A 21,766-nucleotide genomic window follows, 5' to 3' on the forward strand; every position below is an offset into this window, starting at 1 on the left:
TTCAGAGCTTTGTTTGTAAAATGCATCCTGAGTGCCTAGCTCTCTTCTGTCAGAGGAATGTTTTTAGGCAGTTGTACAGATCTTTGCACAGATACATCAATTTACAAACAGGCTGATATCCATAGATTGCTCTGTTCTGTCTCAGCCCATTTTTATTAAAAACCTGCTCTACCAGTTGTCTACAATGACAAATAACCCTTTGCAAATAGCTTCTGTTCCTTTCCTTACTTTTTTTCCTGCTCTTCTTTCTATCAGCTGAATAAGACAGTCATCACTGTGCCAAAATTACTTTGGTCTTAGTGATAGGAAGGAAACCAAATTCTTCTAAATCTTATAAAAGCAATGAAGGCAATACAATTTCTGAATTACAACTTTTTAAAATGAAGTGCAAAATACCAGGAGTTTCTCCATTTTATGAAAAATTATAAGGGGAGAACTTCAGGGTTAATCTTGGGAGTGTACAAATGTTAATAAATAAAGGTGAGGAAATTTTCTTATGAAAAAGGTTGTTGCTAAACTTTGAGTGGCAATAGAATTTCACTTCTGGATTCCAACCTGCTCCTAGTCACATCTGGTTCCTATCAGCATTTCTTCAAGCTGGCAGTCTAATGTATAGACACAGGTTCCTACATTTAATTGCTGAAATATCATTTTGTTGTCAGTAAGTAATGGAAAAAACACACAAAAGTTGTCTCAGTGCTGTGTCCTGGTGCTTTTGCTGTAACATAAGTTGCCTCACTGGAATACTGAAAATGTGAGGAGTGAATCCTTGCCTCTTCTTCTTAGCATCTGCTTATGTTCCTATGGCCTATGATTTTTTCCCTACTCTCCTTTTTGAGCCTGCTGATATTTTTGGCTTCTGTTGTCTTCTATGACAAGAAGGGGTTCAGTTTCACTGTCTCAAGGCACAATTTTCTTATGCCTATTTTAACTTACTTCTAATGCTTTAAATATTCACTGATTGCATCTTAGCTCCTGAGTTGTAGGGTTCAGTGAATAGCAGCTCTGCATTCACCTTACCTTTGTGTCCTCATAATTTCATTATATTGTGTCACTGAGACACCTTCCACACACCGATCTTCTCTCCAAATTACAGTCCCAGTCCTTTAAGTCTCTCCTTGGCGGCTCCATCCCCTTGGTAGCTTTATCTGACCATCTGCTTACCCTCCCTGACTCTCAGGAGTGCCTCCTGAGATGTGTAGCCCACAAGAGCTTGCAGTACACAGTGAGGGCACACTCAGGTTTATGCAAAGGCACAGTTATGCCCTCTGCCTTGTCCCCAGCCCCCTGCCTCTGTTGGCTTTTTAGCTGCTGCATGCTTTGAGCAGAGCAGGCCCCCAAGCTGGCAGTGGTGACCACGATGCAGCTCCCGAGCTGTTTGGGCTGATCCTGTTCCCGACTGTTCCAGGGCAGGTTTGGAGGAGCTCTGAGCTCTGTGCTTGCTGCCCTGCAGCGGTGGCAGGGAGGGGGCTGCAGGAAGGGTGCTCCTGCCTTTGGGCCATAACTTGTCACAGCCTCATCCAGGCACAGCATGTCTGGACCACGCACCAGACATGGTGCAGAGCGGCACGTATGTTCTTAAAATCCCACATTTCTTTCAAGATGTAAGAAGTGTGCAAGCAGCAACATGTCACACTCAAAATTCCCCAAAGTCCATTTTATTACACTTAACCTTAAAGGTTAACAATCTTATTGTTTTGTGATTGAAAAATCTTCCAAGCAGGAAGCACTAAATACCCCTTTATTTGAGAGGAGTAAGGATATCTGAATTTTTTTCAACTGTGATGAAGGAAACGGCAGGAGACCTACAGTTGAAAATCACATGCAAAACAGAGCTAATACAACTTTTGTTAGAGACTTTTCATTATACTCTCAAAAGTGTAATTCAATGTCCTGTGTCTCTGCTTGTTCACTCACAAGAAAAGGAATAAATAACTTTTTGCTCCCTGGGAGTAGAGTTAGGCTAAATCTTCTAACACTTTTAAAGTCTTCTTGAGTGTTTACTTGCTGTGCAAACACAGGGTTTGCTAATGCCATTCACCATGTGTTGTCATATAAGAGCTTCAGAGAGGAAGTAAGTTAAGAAAGTCTGAGCTGTCAAAATATTTGTTGCAAGGAGTTCTCATGTTCTTTCCAAGTATAGTTTATTTTCTTCTGTAAGCATATTTCTGCCTGCTTTGTTTAGCATTGAATTCTGCACAACTTCATGTTGTAGAGCTGTAGGCTAAAATGCTTTGTGACAGATAGCAGGCCATTTAATTAAAGCCACTCAAAGAATTTAAAATTTCAGAAAAATTACCCTTTTTTCTCCAGTTTGTAACCCCTGCACTTACACAAAAATGAGAACAAAGAAATAATGTATTAGAAAGGACAGGTAACACAAAGGCATGAGTATTTAGTACTTTTTTGCCTGTTCCGTTCAGAAAATTTTTTGAACCACAAATGTTTCTCTGTGAATGGCTTAAAGCTGCTATTTGCTATTAACTGTCTGCTATTTGTCCTCAAACTATGGCCAGACAGTTGAGTAGTTTTAAAGCATCATTAGAAGTACTGACACATATTAGGATCTAAAAACCTTGAATTTATCACAGTTTGTGTTCACTTTCAATGCTGTAAGATGAATAATTTGATCTCTTACAACAGCAAGGCACATTCAAATGACCCAATACAGACTCCAGAATTCAAAGTATTACAAATTGGTGTTCAGCAGCATTTCATTTTCTCTCTGTTGCACTCTGCACCGTGTAATTTTGCAGCTAGTGGAGAGAGACTACTGGTGATACATCCTGCAACCTAAGCAAGTGCCCTCAGTCATAGCTTTAGCTAGAGATTTGCTGGTTTGGGTCCTTTTGGGAGAGTCCAGTTATGACAAACAAATTATTATTGACAACTCTGCATCGTTTCAATAGTGACACAAGCACCTACCTCCAAATCAAAGGGAAATGGAAATTTGGGCATATTCAAACTTACCAGCATTACAAACCTGTTGCTCAGGGCACAATTTTACAACTCTAAGATAAATTTCCTAAGAATCCAGAACATGTACACAGGACAGGGAGTTGTCTATGCAGGTTTATACCTATTCTATTTTTACTTTGATTTACCGCACCAGACCTTTACTCCATTGAGTCATCCTGCTACCTTGAGTAGAATGACTCACTGAAGTAAGGTCAGCAAGTTTTCTGTGCTCTGTTTGAAGGGCAGGGGGTATTTAGCAAGCAATTAAATTTCTATGAGCACAAAGTGAAGTCAGTGAGATGTTTTCTCTGCAGTTGCTGAGGTACTTTTGAAAAATTTCCATTTACTGGATCCACAGAATAATGAAGTCATAGGGAATTTCCCCGTGGCTTGTGATAGGCTTTGAATTAAGGTTATGTAAGCAAAGTTGCTATAAAGTATTTTAAAGTCTTAAAATGTAGACATCTAGTATAAGACAGCCTGTGACTCACTAAATGGAAGTTTGATGAACAAATTGATTTAAATAATGGGGATGTTGTTGAATACAGGTTAAAATAACATAAACAGCTCATGAAGCAGGAATGTCCATTGTGAGAAGAAAGGAAGGGAGGGAGCAATATTGACACAGTTTGGCTAATCAGGAAAAGCCCAGACCTAGCAATGCAATCAGGGACACAAATCTACTCCTCAGAAAGTCCAGACCTAAAACCTGCATCAGTCAGCAGAGTTATGAAAGGTGATTCAATAAAACATTGAATTTGTTCTGCTGGAAGGGCAGGAAATAAGCCCTGTGATAGCAGATATTAAAGTGATACCACCATTGCTTTCCACTGAGTCTGTCAGCATTTGCTTTATTTTGCTCGTTCCACATTTCTCTTGCAAATAGAGGGTTCTGTAAACAAAGTGCCAAAGCATGAGTGTGCTCCCGTGTAAGTCAGGATAAATTACAGACCATGTTCCTCAGACATGGAGCAGTGGCAGCACATGGCAGTGTTATCACTCCATTCATCCCACATTTTTTTCCTTGAAGGAGCTGAGGTCTGAGGTTGAATTGGAGATCCTGGGAGAGACGGAAGGGCTCAATCTCTCCTTCACGGCCATCTGTAACAATGGGACCTTTTTTCCACATCAGAGGAAATGCTCTCATGTGAAAGTGGGAGATACAGTAAGTGAAGAACATATTCTCCAAAGACATGAACTTCATATAATTTAGGACACCAAGGTAGAGTTTGCTTTTTATTAAAAGATCTTCCTCCAGACAAGTCACCAAAAAGCAGGCAGTATCTATGGCCCTCTTGCTCTGTCCTGTGCTCACACTTCCCAAGCACCCTGCAGAGCTCCCTGTGCTCCCAGCAGCCCCATTCTCTCTTCCAGGTCTCTTTCAATGTGACTGTTAGTCTCTCTTCGTGTGAAAAAACCAGAAGGCTTATCAAGATAAAACCTGTGGGCCTCAGCGATGTGCTGGAGATGGAAATTCATCCCCTCTGCAGCTGCGAGTGCCAGGCCAAGGCCGAGAAGCAGAGCCCGAAGTGCAGCCAAGGGAAAGGCTCCCTGGAGTGCGGGGTGTGCGTGTGCAGCCCCGGCTACGTGGGGCCGCGCTGCGAGTGCCACGAGAGCTCTCTCGGTGCCAGCTCCTGCCGGGGCCCGGCCGAGCAGAGCTCCTGCAGCGGCAGAGGCGACTGCTATTGCGGGCAGTGCCTGTGCCACCCGTCCCCCTATGGCAAGGTCTACGGGCCCCGCTGCGAGTGCAATGACTTCTCGTGCGTCCGGCACCGCGGCCTGCAGTGCGCAGGTACGGCCCCTCACGGCTGCTGGGAGCGCCCCCGCTCCGGCCTCTATACCCTCGGCTGGGAGCTTGGGAATTTGTATTTTCATCATATACTCAGTCGCAGTCAATTCAGTTTAAAGAGTTACTGGTTATGAATGGTCTTTAGACTTAAAATAGTGTCAGCTATGCCATTATAAATCGGAAGTATTTACAAATTAGGTCGTGCACTGTCAGGAGACAAGATCTGCATGGAGGGCTCCAGTAAAGAGAATGGAGCTGCACTGGCTTACAGCCAGGATAAGCAAAAATCTGATCCTCTGGCTTAAAAATGAACATTCTGTGAGAGAAAGAAAGATGTTAGAGAGTTGGAGAGAGCAAAATATTTTCTGTTAAAGAGAATAATTTTAAAGATCATTCTTCAGATTCTTTCATTCAATCATTGACTGATTTGAAGTATAATAAATGTTTTTGCAGGCAATGGTGACTGTGACTGTGGCGAATGCAGATGCCACAGTGGATGGACTGGTGAATACTGTAATTGCACAACTGATACCAGCACCTGCCTTGCTGAGGATGGGACACTGTGCAGTGGGAGAGGTGAATGCATCTGTGGGACGTGTGCTTGCACCCATCCAGGGGCCTCAGGCCAAACGTGTGAAAAATGCCCACTCTGCGGTGACCCCTGCAGTTCCAGATGGTAATGTGGTGGCTTTAAACCTCTGATGTTTATATCATCCAGGTATCTGTTTCCTACACAGCCTCAGCAGTGTGTTTACTGCCATGTCTGTAGACTGAATTTACAGTCCAGAACCCAAGAGCTTCTTTGTCCTTTGAGGTGGGTAGTCACAACTCATACATCAATCATTCACGAGCATTACTCTTGTACAAAAGGACTTATGTGAAACAATTAAGCCAGCACAGGTAAAAGTTTACACCTCCACTGCTGTCCCTGGCTGTACAACTAATCAGAATGGTGGCCTTATCTGACACTTATATGGCCTCACAGAAGAATTTGGCATTTGTACTACCATTCTCATAAATATGAGTAAGGTCATGTTATCCCCTCAAGCTTCACACCTTCCAAATTCATAGTCCAAATTCAGTTAAGCTTGGCTAAATTGAAAAGGTGTAAGTATAAAAAACTGGATAATAGTTTGGGAATGAATAAATGGGTAGCTGTATGTCTTGTATAAGTTGGTGAGAAATTGATTGTCAATGGTGAAATGTCTTCTGTCCACTGAGCATACTCAATTTATGTAGCTTTCCTGCTGTGATGCACGGTGCCTGTTATGGTGCATGACAGGAAAGGCAACCATAACCACTCAGGTTATGAAGATGACCACTCTAAGTACACCATTGCTCATGCTTGTATTACATGAGCTCTTGTAGGGCTGCAGTCCAAATGGAGCAGTCTTCAGCAGAAATTTAAGCTAGAAGGTGGATTAGACTTCACAGAACACATGTTTTTAATGACCCTGGCTTTGCTTTTTGAGTGCTGAGCAGTTTAGGTTGCACTGCTCATGATGATATCCTGTCTGCTTATTCAGAGTTGAGACCAATTTCTCTCCAAGACCTGTATTTTCATACCTGTCACTGCAGTCTACAGTGTATCTGAGTGGAAAGCTATTCTATGATCTGATTAATTCATTGATCTCTTTCTGTTAGTGCTAAATTTGCCCTGAGAAAATGGAGCCTCTCAGCATGTTCAAAGAGAATTTCTGCATGCAACTGCTCTAAACAAAAAGGACAATGCTGCTGCTTTGCTCTGCCCAATTTGGCAAAGAATAAGAAATATAAAGTTACATCATAGGCATTACATTAACCCATTTAAACATGTATATTGTATGCAGTGTTGGATCTTTTCTTTCTGTTTCAGTGTCTTCCCATGCTGAAATGCAGGGCACAAAAAGCCAAGAGAGAGAGAACACTGGGAATACCTGGGAGGGTAAATGAGAGAGCTGAAAGACCAGGTCAGAGAGGGTGGAGATCAATGGCAAGGCAACTGAGAAAGAGAGTGTAGCATGAGAAACATGGTGAATATGACAAAACCACCACCAATACTGAATTTATCTCCATGAGATAGAGGCTATCCCATTACCCACTCACTTTTACTATTCACCATTTCCAGAGCAAGGGATAAAGTCACCTCCATCCCCAAAGATAAACTCAGCAGCCTCAGCTTATTCCCATGGATATATGTAACTCAATACAACAGGAGATAGCCAGGGTTTTTATGTTTTGTTGCAGTTCTCCTTTTTCCTTTCCTTTTTCCTCCCTTCTTCTCTCCCCTCTTCTCCTCTCCTTTCTTTCCCTTTTTTTTTTAATGAAGTCAGTCCTTCAGGCTGCTTCTCAGAGTCTCAGCCACTCAATTTGGCTGAAGCTATTTGTGAAAAATTAGCAAACACGTTTCCCATCAGAAATATTCATATATGAATTCTGTTTGTGGTTTTATTTTCCATTTGTAAACCCTGAATTTATTAAAATCCTCATTGAATTTACAGGGAGATTTCTAAAGGCATTGGTATAGATTCTGTTTTTAAATAGTATTTCAATCATTCCACCACTGAATAAAAGATAATTTTCCTGTAAGTTTCATTAGTATAAATTGGATCTAAGTAATTCCTGAGACAAGCAACCATATTCAAGAGACAACTGTTGAGACACCTGGAAAGTGTTTTAATGCATTATTCAATAGACTTGCAACAAAGGCAAACTCATAGTAGGTGCCTCAGCTTGATGTCTTTGAAGTCAATTTCAGATATTGTTCATCTGATAGGAATTCCTTCAGCTGGTATTTAGTGTGAGAATATTTACCATTCGGAATATTTTTTTTTTTAATTTTTGAAGTGGAACTTTACATGTGAGTAATCACATGTCTGATAGACCTACATGAATAATGTTGCCTGGGGTTCTGTCTGGTAGCTAACAAACCGGGAGAGAATAGAGGACAAGACAGAGCTTATCCACAGTACCTTTATTCAGGTGGGGTTTTTTCTCCTTTGGTTTTGTTAGGATTTTTTTTTTTTGGTGGCAGTACCTATCATATTCCTGAGAACTGTATCCATAGCAGAAGACCTTTTATTTAGCTGCTTTTTAAAATGCAGATGCACACATGCTGGCTTTTGTATTGTTGCTTTGTGGCAGGCAGAGATTGATGAGCTGCTGAATTATTTTCCACAGGAGCTGTGTGGAATGTCACTTGGCTGCTGATGACAAGTCACTGGGAGATTGCAGTGAAAAATGCAAATTGGTTGATGCAACTGTCAGCATGGAAAAGGGTTGGTATACTCAATCTTCCTCTCTTATGTGTGTGTGTGTGATTAGCAGGAGGTTCCACTTTCAGTAATTTTATATTTGAAAGTAGCCTTGTTTTTCTGCTGTGGAATTATATTATGGGTCATAAGGGAATTACTGTCTGTCTGTGGCTCTTCTGAGGCAAGAAGGAAATGCAGAACTGGGCTGGTATGAGGCTTCCAAGTAATTAATTTGTCAGATCATGCCTATTTTCTAAGTAGTTTATGCAGGAAAGTATGGAATTTAATAGATACCAATCCCTGCAAATCAGTGATATATTAAAGTTCCTGAGTTTAAGTTATGCCTGTACCATGAGTTCCAGCAGGGCTTCTTCAGCCTTACAAATACAAAACCTGACTCCTGTCCTTAGGCAGATTCTTGGTTACAGCTGGTGACTAAACACAGCCCTTTAACCAGTGGCAAAGACATTTCTTGTATTCTGAAAGGCTAAGAACATCTTTCAGCTGTTTGCTTTAATTCAAAAGTGCCTTTCATCAATGGAAATTTCTGGAATAGGAATTAATCTTGAGTAAAATAGTACTATCAGGAAAAAACCCAACAAACCCCACCCCAATCAAAAAGAACCAAAAGAAACCTTTAAATCAAAAAGTGCAATTTTATTTTTTTTTCTGTAAAGGAAGGTGCCTGCTCAGCAGGCAGCCTGTGTTTATTCTAGTGGGAATTCTAGTCCCAACCCTATGGCACAAGCAATTGTTAAGTAAGGCAGGACATAGGCTAGTTATATCCACATCACAGATGTACCATAAGCATTAAACAAGACAAATGTAAGAATGGAGATGAATCCTCATTCATTCATGTGTGCATGTCTAAGGTTTGTATCTGCAAGCTCTTGGAAGCCCATCCAGAGCTGTGTGCATGCAGAAATGTCACTGGTGTACATCCTTCCAGCAGAGGTACACCTTTTGTTTTTGAAGGCAATACTTCAGTATATATTTATAAATATAAAACTATCTTTACAGACTTAAAAGACATATAAGCACTTGTATTGTATGTCTTCAGTTAGTAAAGTTTTCAAGTTGCTTTTGTAAGATGGAAGATATTTGTAGCTAGGAATATAAAATATTATACTTTTAAATATAATGAATGCTAATTGAGAGCAAAAACAGCCTTTTATATGGTTCTGTTTACATACAGAGGTCACAGGAATATGAACATGGCAATATCATCTCTTATTCCTGCATATTTCCTTTTTTTCATGTCCCGTGCTTCCCTGATTGGGACTGTCAGCTACTTCTTTAGATTTAAAATTTATTTACAGCAGTAACTGCAACCTTCATGTTCCCATCCAGATGCCTCAAAAAAAAAAAAAAAAGAAAAGAAAAGAAGCAGCTGTTGCAAACTGTTTCATCTGAAATGCTTGGGTAGCCTTACCAAGAAGTCCTGAAAGAAGAACAATTACCCTTTAAAATAATAGCTAAAGTACAATAATGGAATAATAACTATTATCTGAACAAAACCCACCAATCTGAAAGTTGTATAAGTAGCACACCACATAATATTTAAGACATGTCATTGAGCAACTTCATGGGGTAGTATACCTCTTTCTGGCTTATGTTTTCGTTTCTTTAATGCTTCAAGGCTTTTGGGGAAAGAAAGAAGTAAAAGCTCTAGGTTAAATAAAACATTAGCACTTCAAAAATTTTGTTTCTATTTGTACATGGATGTTGCAATACAATGACTGGAAGTGTGAAGCAACAAAAAAGCGTGGGCTTTACATTTTCCTGTTTCCTGGGAGTGCCCATTTTAGGCTCTGAGTCGTGCCTTTCCCCTCCCGGCTTTGGTTCTGGGTTTGCCAGGGGTTTCTTCTCCTGCTCCCCACCTGCAGGTGAGGTCAGCCCAGGGATCTGCCAGGACATGGGGTGTCCAGCAGCTCTGTAGGTGCTGATGGCTCCACATCTGCTGGGCTTATCTCCACAGCAGGCACCACTTTCAAACTTCTCTTTTCATTCACTTTTAATACTTGAACACTTCAATTAGGCTAATCACCCATTTGCCGCATAGGTGTAGGAGGAGCTCTTGTTGCTCTACTCACTAGGCAAGAGGAACCAAAACTCCTAAAAGGCATCTCCTGCCAGCACCCCAGCCTCAGGGCAGCAGGCTGCTCCTGCCACAAGCCCAGCAGGGACAGTTATACTTTCCTTGGAGAACCTGAGTTTTTCCTACCCCATAGTGCTGACACCTCACAAATTCCCAGTGCAGCAGCAAAGTGGGTACTGGAGGCTGAATAAACCTCTCTGTCAGCTCAGCTCTGCTATGAGTCAGAGTGAGGTGAACTCTGCTCAAAAAAAGCATTTTGTTGAGGAAAAGTCAAACACGAAAGGGCATAATGACATTTAAATTTGCAGTCAACATTTTTGTTGTTAAATCTTTTATAAATGTATCTGCTTTGAAACAGTCTTTCATGCTTTGAGTCTCCTGCTTTTCACTGTTACCTGATTTCTCCTCCAGTGTAACTCCAGTTATTTCAAATACAATTTCAATTACCAGAATTAGGCTGCAGAAGAGTGTGAAAATTCACTGCAGAATGCAGAAGATTACACGGATGTAAATTACAGGAATTTACCTACGTAGGCAAATTTTTATGCTGATGAACTGCAAAGAACATATGCAATGGTCTCTCTTTAGTGATCCCTCATTCTAAAAATAATATCAGAGAAATAAAAATGCTAACCATAAGCTGGATTCTGAATAGCTTGAACTGGCATTTTCGCTTTCATTTCTACATCATTGCACATAATCAGTATTCTGCTCCCCTTGCTTTCAAATTATGACATTAAACAAAAAATTACCATGTAAAAATAACTAATCTATGTACAGTTACTGCCTTCTAGATGATATTTGGTATATGCTTGCAAGTTTTTCTCCATTTTCAGGATAGCTAACAACTATCCTTATCCTTTTTTTTCCTCTTGGTAAGCAAGTTAGTATTTTGAGTCTGCTTGCTTAAAAGAGTTGGGAAAGTACAAACATTGCAAAACTTTTGTCAGTGTTACTGGAACTGTGACATGCCAACAAGAGCCGTAAGTTTGCAGTTCATGGCCTTTCTAACAGAATCAGATCTTGTTAAATCAGCAGGTCTAGGCTGCCTGTCCCCTTGGTAGATAACACAAGGTGCTGCCACCAAGGGCCAGCAAGAGGTTAAACACAAGGCTCAAATCAAGAGCAAGCTTCCATTAAAATCCAACCAGCTAGGGTTCTCTTTTTATAATAAGCAGAGAACAGGCTTGGAGGGTAGTCAATAGTTCCATCTTTTTTATGATGTTTAATAGTATTTTCTATAAAACCAAATCTTATTAAGCAGTATGGGGAAGAAAATAATAGAGCAAGCATTTTTTTTTAATGTAGTGTAGGTTTCTTTAAAAGGCTCTATTCTTGTCTGGTTTCTATTCAGTTACTCTTCATATTAAAGTTTGAGGACTTTAAAATTTTTAGCACAATTGCTTATGAAATTTCATTAAGAGTTTTGAATGGGTCGAAAATAATGGTCATGACAATCATTTTAAAGAAATATTTGAGAAGCCTACTCTTTTTCTTTCTTCTAAAAATAAATCCTATTAAGTTTGACTAAAATATATTGAAAAGCATACCTAGATTTCCAGTGACACCTCAAATCATGGACTATATGAAAACATAAACATTCAGCCCCAGAGGTATTATTGTACACAGGTATAAAGTATTTTTTCCTCTGTAAAATATTATATTATAGTTTCACTCCAAATATGACATTTCTGGCTCTGCACTTGTACTCTCACTTTCTGATTGCTTATATGCTTTATATTGTCCCTCAAAGTCAGCTTCCTTCTGTTTCTCTGTTTCCTTTGAATGAATTTTTCTCAGCTCCCCAGTGAGGAATAACCTGGAAGGAAAAAATGGGTTAAATTTTTCTGCAGTCAACAGTAAGTGGAGGGATGAATAAATGGGGTCAGACTGTCATCTCAGGTCACTTTATCTGCTTCACTCAGAATCCCGTTACAAAAATCTCAGATTGGCAGTTTTCTGTTATTAATCTTTATTATCCTGTTATTAATCTTTATTTACTGTTACTCTTGTAGCAGTGCTGGACACACAGTGACCTTTGAGGGGCCTGTTGTGTAGGAAATGAATGGCAGCCCTTTTAACAGCACCCACAGCTGCTTGATGTATGTATATCTACACCTGAAACATGATCTACAGGTGGCAGGAGTAGCAGCAAACCAAAGGAACATACTTTGTTCCGCTGGTTACTTTGTTCCATAATTTGAGGCTATTACATTTCCTAGACATCTGCCAGTTAAGAGTTTTGGGAGCACTTCCAATTCATTGAAATTCACAGTACACTAAAGTAACAAGGTGCACTAGATGGTCAGTGCAGATTGACAACATCTGGATCAGTTCTTTGGAAATATAAGTGAAAAATCAGAAACTAAACAAAATTGGGATTGGAAGAAAAGCCATTAAATTTAGTAGAAATTCTGACAGTATTTTTGCTTTTGTCTTTCACTCTTTACCATCTGCAGACAAGGCTGTGACAAACATAATGCCAGCAGTCTCTCTGGTTATTAAAGGTTAAATTTCATTTGATCTGATGAATTACTTTTTTCCTTCCCTCTGCAGATTATTCAGAGGATAAATCCATTTCCTGCTCTTTGCAGGGAGAAAATGAGTGTATAACCACATTTCTACTGGCTGTGGATGAACAGGGAAGGACAGTCATTCACAACATAGAACGGAAAGGTAAGCAGTGAATATTGGTTTTTGTAGGTGAAATCTGATTTAAAACCACAGACAAGGTTAGCAATCTAGAAGCAGAGCTCTTCAAAGCAGCACATCTCCTCCTTGTGTTTGTAGCTCTTCTCTGCCCAGCCAAAGATCTCCTCAAGTACTTATTTAATGCAATAGTGACATAAATAATTGGCCTTTCATGAAAAATGGCCAGAATGATCCTTGGGCTGTAAGAATAAGTTAATTTTTCAGCAACTTGTGCAGTTCCAAGAGGATGATACCAAACATCATTTGCATTATGTGATAAAACTATAAATCGCTTTGAAATTAGATATACAAAGGTGCTTGTAACAAAGGTAGTACTAAAGAAGCACACTTCTCAAACTACATCCCTTAATCCCTAAGATTCAAGTATTTAAAGGTAAGATTTTATCTTTATTAAATACCTTATTATGTATTTTAGGTAGATTTGCAAAAAAAAAAAAAAAAGAAGAAGAAATATCTTATTTTCACTGACCTCAGTGAGTTCACTGACCTCTGTGTAATGGCCCACCCACAACACTACAATAACCAGTTTCACTGTCATCTGCTGTTCTGCTCCTGGACCTTAAAAAGTGAACTGGGATGAGACCTCAAGAAATTCTCTAGAAATACAATTTAATTCATGGAACTGAAGTCAATATGGCACCAGTAGCCAGAACACCAGCCCGGGACTCAAAACAGAGCTTCTCAGAATTAGTTAACTGAGGCCAACAAGCAAAACCAGAATGTGAAATGCAATCATGTAAGACAAGCCAGACTGAAATTAATTTTTTAATGTTCTGAAACCATGGTTCAGAAGAAAATTTCGTGAAAAGGTAGTATTCAGTAACTTTCATAGACAGCACTTTTTAATATTAAAATAATCAAACTTCTTTGGGTTTTGGTGAAGCAAAAATTTCAGCTTTACATCTGACCCTCTGAAATATTGTAAAATTTATTGCAGAACTTGAAATGCAAAATTCCTTCCAAGTCCAACATTTTCAACAAATGCAAAGGAATTTTTTTCTCATTGTTTTCATGAGAGGAATGCAGTTTCCTCTATTTTATCAGTATCTTTGGTCACTTTACTCTGACATAGATATCACTAGAATCTTTTCTTCTGCAACCCACTGAATATCAGTTAATTGAAATAGAACTCCAGCCATAACATTGTAAAATTCATAATTTTGTAAACTCAGCCCTGTTTTTTTATAATTATATTGAAACAGATCTGAAATCAATTTTCTGATTTTTCAGAATCTGTGTCTGTATCCAGCAGTTGCTAATTGTCATGGTAAAAGAGCAGTGAAATAAGTTAACAAATAATTTTAAAACATTTTAATGCAATATTTTTCAGCTGGTTCCACAAACCCTTTAGGAAGCTAGCAGAAGAAAAATAGCATGAACTTGAAGAAAAAAGTGTGCCCAGCTTATGGCAGATGAGAATCTCAGCACATCTCTTGACTGATTTTAATTGCCTAAAATTTATTGATTGGTTATCCACAGTCATAACTGGTTTTGTTTCCACAGATTGTGCACAGCATCCAAATATCCCAATGATAGTGGTGGGTGTCACCCTTGCTATCCTTCTCATTGGCATTGTTTTACTTTGCATATGGAAATTACTGGTGTCACTTCAAGACCGAAAAGAGGTGGCCAAGTTTGAAGCAGAAAAATCAAAAGTTAAATGGCAAACGGTATGTGAAATACATTGATTTTATACAAGGTTCTTTAGTTTGGTTACATGATGCACAGCTGCCTTTAAAATTCTGGGTCTTGATTTTGTTCTTTTAAATGGATAGGTTTTGCTGGTAGGTTTTTGCCACATTTACTATTCTATAAAGTAAAATTATGATTCTTTAATAGATGAAAATAATCTAGTGTTTCATCTCCTAGTTTAATTTCTTCCACATGTAAGAATGTGTAGACAACTGGTTTTTTATTAATAGTTTTTAATTAGTAGCCAGTCTTCCGTTAATCCTAACAATGCTATTGTCTGCCTGTATGATTATCCAAGGTGTAGCTCTCTGTTTAGAGCTATTTAGGAAAGGGAGGTTGTTCCTGGCCTCTGTCATGATCCAAGCTCACTCCCACCAAGCAGAAGTGAATGGAACTGTCCCAAATGCAGGGGAAAGGACAGAGAAATCCAGGCCGTGTTTTCTATCTATAGCTCTGGGCACCTAATGTAAGCTTGCACCACATGTTCTCTTTTCGTCTTTCTTTTCTGCCCTTGACTTTCTTACTCTTTTGCAAAAAGCTTTAAGGCTTCTGAGGATCTTTTCAAAAAGAGCACGCTGAGTAAGCAGAAAATGTGCTCACACAGCTCCACTCTCCTACAAAGTCCTTCGATTGCAACTTTTTCCAAGAATGGGCACTGTCAGCCTTTCAGCTTTTGACCTGGGAAAAATCACTAACTTACAGGCAAGGCCACCTGAGAATGTTTTCTTTAATGTTCAGGAGAGCTAGGTATGGTAAGATGGAAGGGAAGGATACAGTTGATAGAAGTATTTAAATTTCTTCTCTGTCAGAAGAGTAAAGGATAGGAAGTGACTGATGAGAGGCCAGGATGGAAAGCTCAGGTGAGACTTGCCCTTCTCCCAGCACACAGTAGGTACTGTATGTGATGAGAGCACCATGACAAGTCACACCTAACTGCTGAGACACTCTGTGGTTTTATAAATGTCTAATTGACAGATTTGATACACAAATTTTATCAGACACATTTGATGAGGTATTGTTTGATGATGTGCATTACTTTAATCTGGGAGGCTGATGTGAAGGGAACCATGTTCCTGAGCCCAGGCTGGTTTGTGCTGCCTGAATTCACATCAGTCTGGATTTCAGTGGCTTGGAACACAAGTGAGCTACCAAAGTCCTCAAAGATCCATTACTTCTATACAAACATTGTGTGACTCCCATTTAAACTGTTTTTGTTTGGGTTTTTGTTTGTTTGTTTTTGTTTTGTGTTTTTTAGGAAACAAATCCACTGTACAGAGGCTCAACAACCACTTTTAAAAATGTGACTTACAAGAACCAAGATATGCATAAAAGACCCATGGCTGCAGGCTTCTATTAGCACCTCCAACACTACAAGCTTAAGTTTTACTGGCAGGAAATCTGAATCTAAACTTGTTTCTTCTCAGCTGATTATGTGATATTTGTTTACAAGTTGCAGTGATATAACATTCTGTTAGAGAATATATATCTTGTGTTGGGACAAATAAAGATAACATATTAGTAGTAAGGGTTAGTAGAAGTATTTTTTTTAAATGACCCTTTATTGTTACAGCCCCATCTTTAAAAAATGGCGTAAAAATAATTTTAATTTTGTCTTTAATGTTGAGGATTCTAAATTATCATGTAAGCTTATTTTTTGTTAAATTGAATATATACAGTGACCTTCATAATTCTTTGTTCACACACATGATCTCATAAATTAGTGTTTAGGAATGTATTTGCACCTGTCTTTGTGGGTGTAAAAATTTTGTGGGCTGGTTTAAATTTAGAAAACATTTTGGTTTTCTTCATGAATGCAGTAGTTTAAACTACTGAGGATTGAGCTTTCTCATTTCACCTGTGTGACTGAATAGTTTCTCACTGGAAAAAAAAAGTAGTGATATTGCCTGTCTTCTGTAAATGTAAGTTATACAGAAACATTTCTTCTCTAATTCTTCTTTCTTGTCCTGTTTCTCTCTTTCTCTTCCTTGTTGCTCTTTGATGTTCTTTAAGGACCTAGGCCCTGGGATTATCTCAGGGAAAGTTAAATCAAGCCAATCAAGCCTTATTCACCTGCAGTTGTTTTCTGCTCCAGACACAGACTGCTTTTTTTCTATTTATTTAAATCTAGTAAAAAGGATACAGAGAAAAAGATAAATATTTGTAAATTAGAGACCCCAGTAGACACACTTTCAAACCAGAGGATTAGCAGAACTCCATTTCACCATTTACATCCTGTAAATGATTTGGGTGCTCACAATACACCTCACATGCTGGGCCCTCACACAAAGTGGCTCAGGAGCCCTTTTCATGCAGAAATGCTCACACAAAAGGTTTACTACCACACACAAAAACAGTACTTTTTTTTTGATACATCCATAGTTGTGAGGTTCTTTCAATGCCCAACAGCCAAACTGCTTATTCTTGTGCATAATAACATATTCAGTACTTTTGGGCTGAGTTGTTTGGTTTTAGATTTGGCTTGTTTTTTTTCCCCTCAAACTAAACAACAAAAAGATCTATGGATTTCACTTAATATTCATTTCCATTATGTTAATGAGGAATTTTAAATCTCCATTTTAGCTAATAACAAATGAATTGCAATTTTTAATTGTAATCTGTTAGCATGCATAGCACTGGATAAAGAAAGTATAAAAGCAACTAACATGCTGGCTAGGAAAAATTACAACATTGGAGTACTTTAAGGTAACAATAATGAACTTTATTTTTTAATATCACTTTTCAGCTGCATTTTTTTGCTACTCTGAAACAGATGGTCAAAATGTGCATATGAAGGTACTTAGAAATTAAGACTTAGAAATCAAAGGTACTTTGGCACCGTTATAAATTATCACATACATTCCCTAAGGTAAATAGGGAGTTTGATCTGAAAAAGTATTGGTCTGAATGTATTTGATCTGAAAAAGTTGATGTCCATTTTGTTATAAATATTTACCAAGTCTGTGCAACTTCAGTCTCCATATCCTCCACAATTTCTGGAACTGAGACTGGTATATTAGCTAGCTCTGACCCATGCCTGTTTTAGGGCCTGATCCAAAGCCTACTGGAGTCAATGGCTACAGATGTGGATCTAGTTTCAGTGAAACTATTAGTTTTGGTTTACAAAGATTGTTTTGTTTAAACAAACTGGTTAATACTGTCTAATAGTGAATTAGAACCTATATGCGTATATCTGCTCAAAAAGAAATAGTATCAGATGCCTTTGGAAAGAAGGTGATGCTAGAACCACCAAAACTGCAGCAGTGTGATGGAAATGATGGCTGTGATTAAACTGGAACAGATTCACATCTGTGTTCTGGTATTCCTGCATATCTCACAGTGGAAACTGCACAGATAAAGGCTCACATCTGTGGCCCTTCCAACCACTGGACTCCCACAGATGTCAGTTCAAGTTACATGTGGGACCAAATCCTGTTTTCCTGGCACATGGGTAAACTCATGGCATGCAAAGCTGGCCCCTGAATCTGCTCAGATTCCACTTGGGTGAGGGTTGCCTAAGGGACTAGGGAAATCTGGATTTTACCCATGTAGGTTATCTGTTACTCATTTATTTCTCATGTAGAAATATCAAATCATAAACTTTCTCTGAAAGAAATTAAATTTTTTTATTACTTTTCAAGTAATAAAAATCTATACTGTTTATTAAATGCCTTTTAAATTCTGTTTCTGAGATCTGATTTTGCTGCTCACTTTTAGGGCTGAAAGCCTTTCTCCTGTAGGCTGCCCACATCAATATTCCAACACATCTCAGCCTTCAAAAGTTAATAACAAAGTGGTGTTTGCATTTCAAATCAAACACTTGGTGCTCTACATTCCCTGTTCCTACAATAGATCTAATTTCACAAACCTTCTCACCCTCTTCCCATCACTTGAGTCTTCTGATCATCATCAGAGATCTAATTTGTTATGTTTACAGTCCAATTGCTCCTCCTAACAATCTCTCTCCAAACTATCAAAGATGTGCAGGAGCCAGGCAGGATGATTTGCAGTTTCCCTGCTGTGACTGACAGTACTATAAATTTTCTGTGCACCTTCCAAATTGTCAGGATGGAAATCACTCAAACAATTAAGAATTCATCAGAAGAGAGAAAATAGAAGGACTTGGTGAGGAAGGTTTCTATTATTGAAGGACATCAACTCAACTCATACATATGAGCCATCCTTTAACAGCATTAATCTAGATCATAAATTTTGACTAAACTCCCAGGTTTCAAGAACTTTGAAGATCTCACTTGGCATTCACCCTAGAAACAAGTGTGGTATTCATCCCTTTTTTTGAACTTTCATTTTCATCTTGTAGAATTTTTATCACAGTTCATATTTTTCTCTTTTTAATTTATTTTCCTCTATCAAGCTATAAGTGAGTTTGTGTGTGGTAAGTGGGATGAAAAAGTCTTTCTGCTGTTTTCACAAACACAGTTTTGACCTGAGGCTGGACCTTGAGATTGGCCAAAACATTTTTTAATAGTAATACTTCTATTCACTAATGAATTTAATTGAATAAAAGAATAATCATCAGCAATTTTATGGTGTTTTTATATCTCATACACCGTATAGAATAGTAATTTCAGTAATGTATGTTAAATGGACAATTTTTCATTTGATTAATAAAAGATGCATGATAATTTGTATTGTAAATGTCCAGATTGCATTCAAGTTTGTTTTGTAATGTAACTAGTGGGTAATGAGCCTGGGATACAAGACTTGGGTGTCAAGTGCAATATTCTTCATGCTTCATCTGCCTTTATGTAAAAGTTCAAGTTTGTTATGGAGTGTGTATAAGTTATTGGCCTCCAAAACTTATCACACTACATACAATCTAAAAATAAAGAGAGACAAATTTTAGCTTCATCTATTTGAAAGAAACCAGTAAATTATTCAATTTGTTTGTGTAAAAAGGAGTTATTTGACCTTGAATAAAGATTGTAAAATTGAATCATTTTATAATAAGGTGGGGTGTTTTTTTTGTTCATTCTTCATTTTCCATTTTAGCCCATGTTGTTATCACTGTTTTCACATGTTTTCATAAATCTTAGCAAATTTTTCATGCTTTGGTATACCTTAGGAATTCTTTTCCTCCCCACTTCAAAAGACAGGATATGAAATTTAATGTCTAGATTTTTTTCATTTGGGATCCTTTTACTTTTCAAGGAAATGACTTAATGGATGAATGTTGCAAGCAGCCTATTTCTGGAACACTGATTGATGACATATGTAATTTTGTCTTTCTTTAGAACAAGATGATCTTTAAGTTCTCTTCCAGCTCAAACCATTCTATGATTCTTTTGTACAGATTTCTAAATAGCACAAGTTACTTAAAGATAAAGATCTACTCATTATGTCAGGGTAACAGCAGCAATATCTTTTTGGAAATACACAGCAAAGTGCATATTTTCTCTTTAGCCCTTTCCTGAATGCTGGTTCATAAATCCTCTGGTATGAGACTGACTCTATGTCTGATTTACCAGAAAGCAAAATAATGAAGATAACAAAAAAATCTGTCTACTAATTTGTATTGAATACAAAGTAAGGTATCTAACACAAGGATTATTTCACCTGAGAAGAAATTGGTTAATGAAAGAGGCAAAGTAAATTTCCTTGGATTTCCCCATGCATATACTCTCTAATGAACACAGTAAGTATTTTATATTAGCTGTGGGATTTTGGAGTCTAATTTTGGAGCATGTAAGCATGGCTGAGAAAACATGATCAGCTCTTGTGGGAAGGAGTGTACAAGGTGCAAAGGCACACCCTCTCCCAACCTGTGAAATCATGTCAGCACTGAGCAAACATTATGTCCTAGAATTTCTGCAAGCATATATATTTGTTCCAAGTGTTACACCCAGTCAAGTTTTTTTCCAGCTAGGCTGATAGTACTTTGTTAGTGGTTGTCTGTTCTTCCTGAGCTGTTCAGAGTCTTCTAGTAAATCTAGAGTGTAATATTAATAGCTTTATTTTGGGAACACATTAGGAATTCTTTTGTTGGCAAATCTTTGCAAAAACTGCTTCATTCTTCTGTTGATTTCACAGCAACAGTACTAAAAAGAATGTCAAAAAATGACTGTGTTACATTGAAGGATGAATGGCACAGCAGATGTAGTTTTGCCAAGGATCTCAAATGGAAAGGATAAGGTGAAGAAAGGCTTTAAGAAACAAAGAGGGATAGGCCAGAGGCAGCTCTGGCCCCATTAACCATTTATGTTTTATTGCAAGTATTTAAATATTGGATTTTTTTCCCTCATGCCATATCAAATGAACTACATTAATATCTGCCTGCTATTCAATTTGATATAACTGCCAGTCAACAGCCAGTCTGACATGCTAGATTTATAGTAAAAGTAAAATTTCTATCTATTACTAAATCATATACTATAACAAACTATTCCAGACTTGTGCCAAGTGAGCATTTACTGGGGCAAGAGGGATGGAGGGCTTGGAGAGTTCAAGAGTTCACCTGGGGATGGCTCATGTGGCACAGTAAGAGTCACATAGGCAGTAACTCTCTCCATTTCATGCCTGTGAAAGAGCTGCTGCTATTTAGCAGAATTTAGAAGCAAAAACTCATAGTAATGCTCTTGTCACCCTTTAAAAGGAGTTTTTTACTTTAAAAAATAAGTTTCTAGCCTAAAGCTAACTGGCTAACAAATAAAACTAAAAAGTCACATTTAGGGGAAAAAACCCCACATTCTGACTAATGAACATAAAACTGACAATTTACAACTGGAGATTTGACTTAACCTGAAATGGGCCAGTACAGGCTGTTCTGTAAGGTTGTGTTAACCAAGGTGAGTTGACAGGGACAGAAACTGCAGAGCCTGGTGGCTGCAGCAATTACCTGGGAGCATGAGAGACTGGAGTGGTGTGACAGAAACACGCAGGTGGGGCTGCAGAAAGGAAAAAGGGTGTCACTGCTCATGGTTGGGATGCGCCACAGGAGGGTGGGAAGGTGGGAGCAGTGCCTGTAGTGACTATATCCAGATGAAACATGACTGGAAGAGCTGATAAAGGAGAGTAGTTTTGTTTCTGGAGTAAGAAATAAAACTTACAAGGGAAAGGGAAGGTGAATGTGCTGCTCAGCCCAGGGTTAGAGTTATTCCTAGGGTTAGGGTTCAGAAAGCCACAAAGCCAGAGCTCCAAGCACACTGCAGCTACAAAAGGCATGCCAAGGGGAACACAGAACTGCCAGAACATGGCTCATTCCACAGCTCTCTGCTTAGCACCAGCCTCAGCCCAAGGCTGCTTGGGAGTGGATTCAGGATGCCTAGG

The 21,766-nt window shown here is 38.6% G+C and overlaps 1 protein-coding gene across 2 annotated transcripts in view; it reads left to right on the forward strand.

Annotated features, from left to right (window-relative positions):
- ITGB6 (integrin subunit beta 6) overlaps positions 1-16,002 on the forward strand; it is a 28,886-nt gene extending 12,884 nt beyond the window's left edge. Inside the window, exons 9-15 of one of the 2 annotated variants that reach the window (XM_064717957.1) lie at positions 3,989-4,123; positions 4,333-4,750; positions 5,201-5,423; positions 7,907-8,004; positions 12,635-12,754; positions 14,294-14,460; positions 15,738-16,002. In XM_064717957.1, coding sequence (XP_064574027.1) covers positions 3,989-4,123; positions 4,333-4,750; positions 5,201-5,423; positions 7,907-8,004; positions 12,635-12,754; positions 14,294-14,460; positions 15,738-15,839 — 1,263 coding nt within the window. In that variant the 3' untranslated portion in view covers positions 15,840-16,002. The remainder of the gene's footprint in view (positions 1-3,988; positions 4,124-4,332; positions 4,751-5,200; positions 5,424-7,906; positions 8,005-12,634; positions 12,755-14,293; positions 14,461-15,737) is intronic. The other variant, XM_064717958.1, reaches the window with a different exon arrangement.
- Positions 16,003-21,766: the final 5,764 nt, after the last annotated feature.

Source organism: Zonotrichia leucophrys, chromosome 7 (genome assembly GCF_028769735.1).
Source record: "Zonotrichia leucophrys gambelii isolate GWCS_2022_RI chromosome 7, RI_Zleu_2.0, whole genome shotgun sequence".
Taxonomy (NCBI): domain Eukaryota; kingdom Metazoa; phylum Chordata; class Aves; order Passeriformes; family Passerellidae; genus Zonotrichia; species Zonotrichia leucophrys.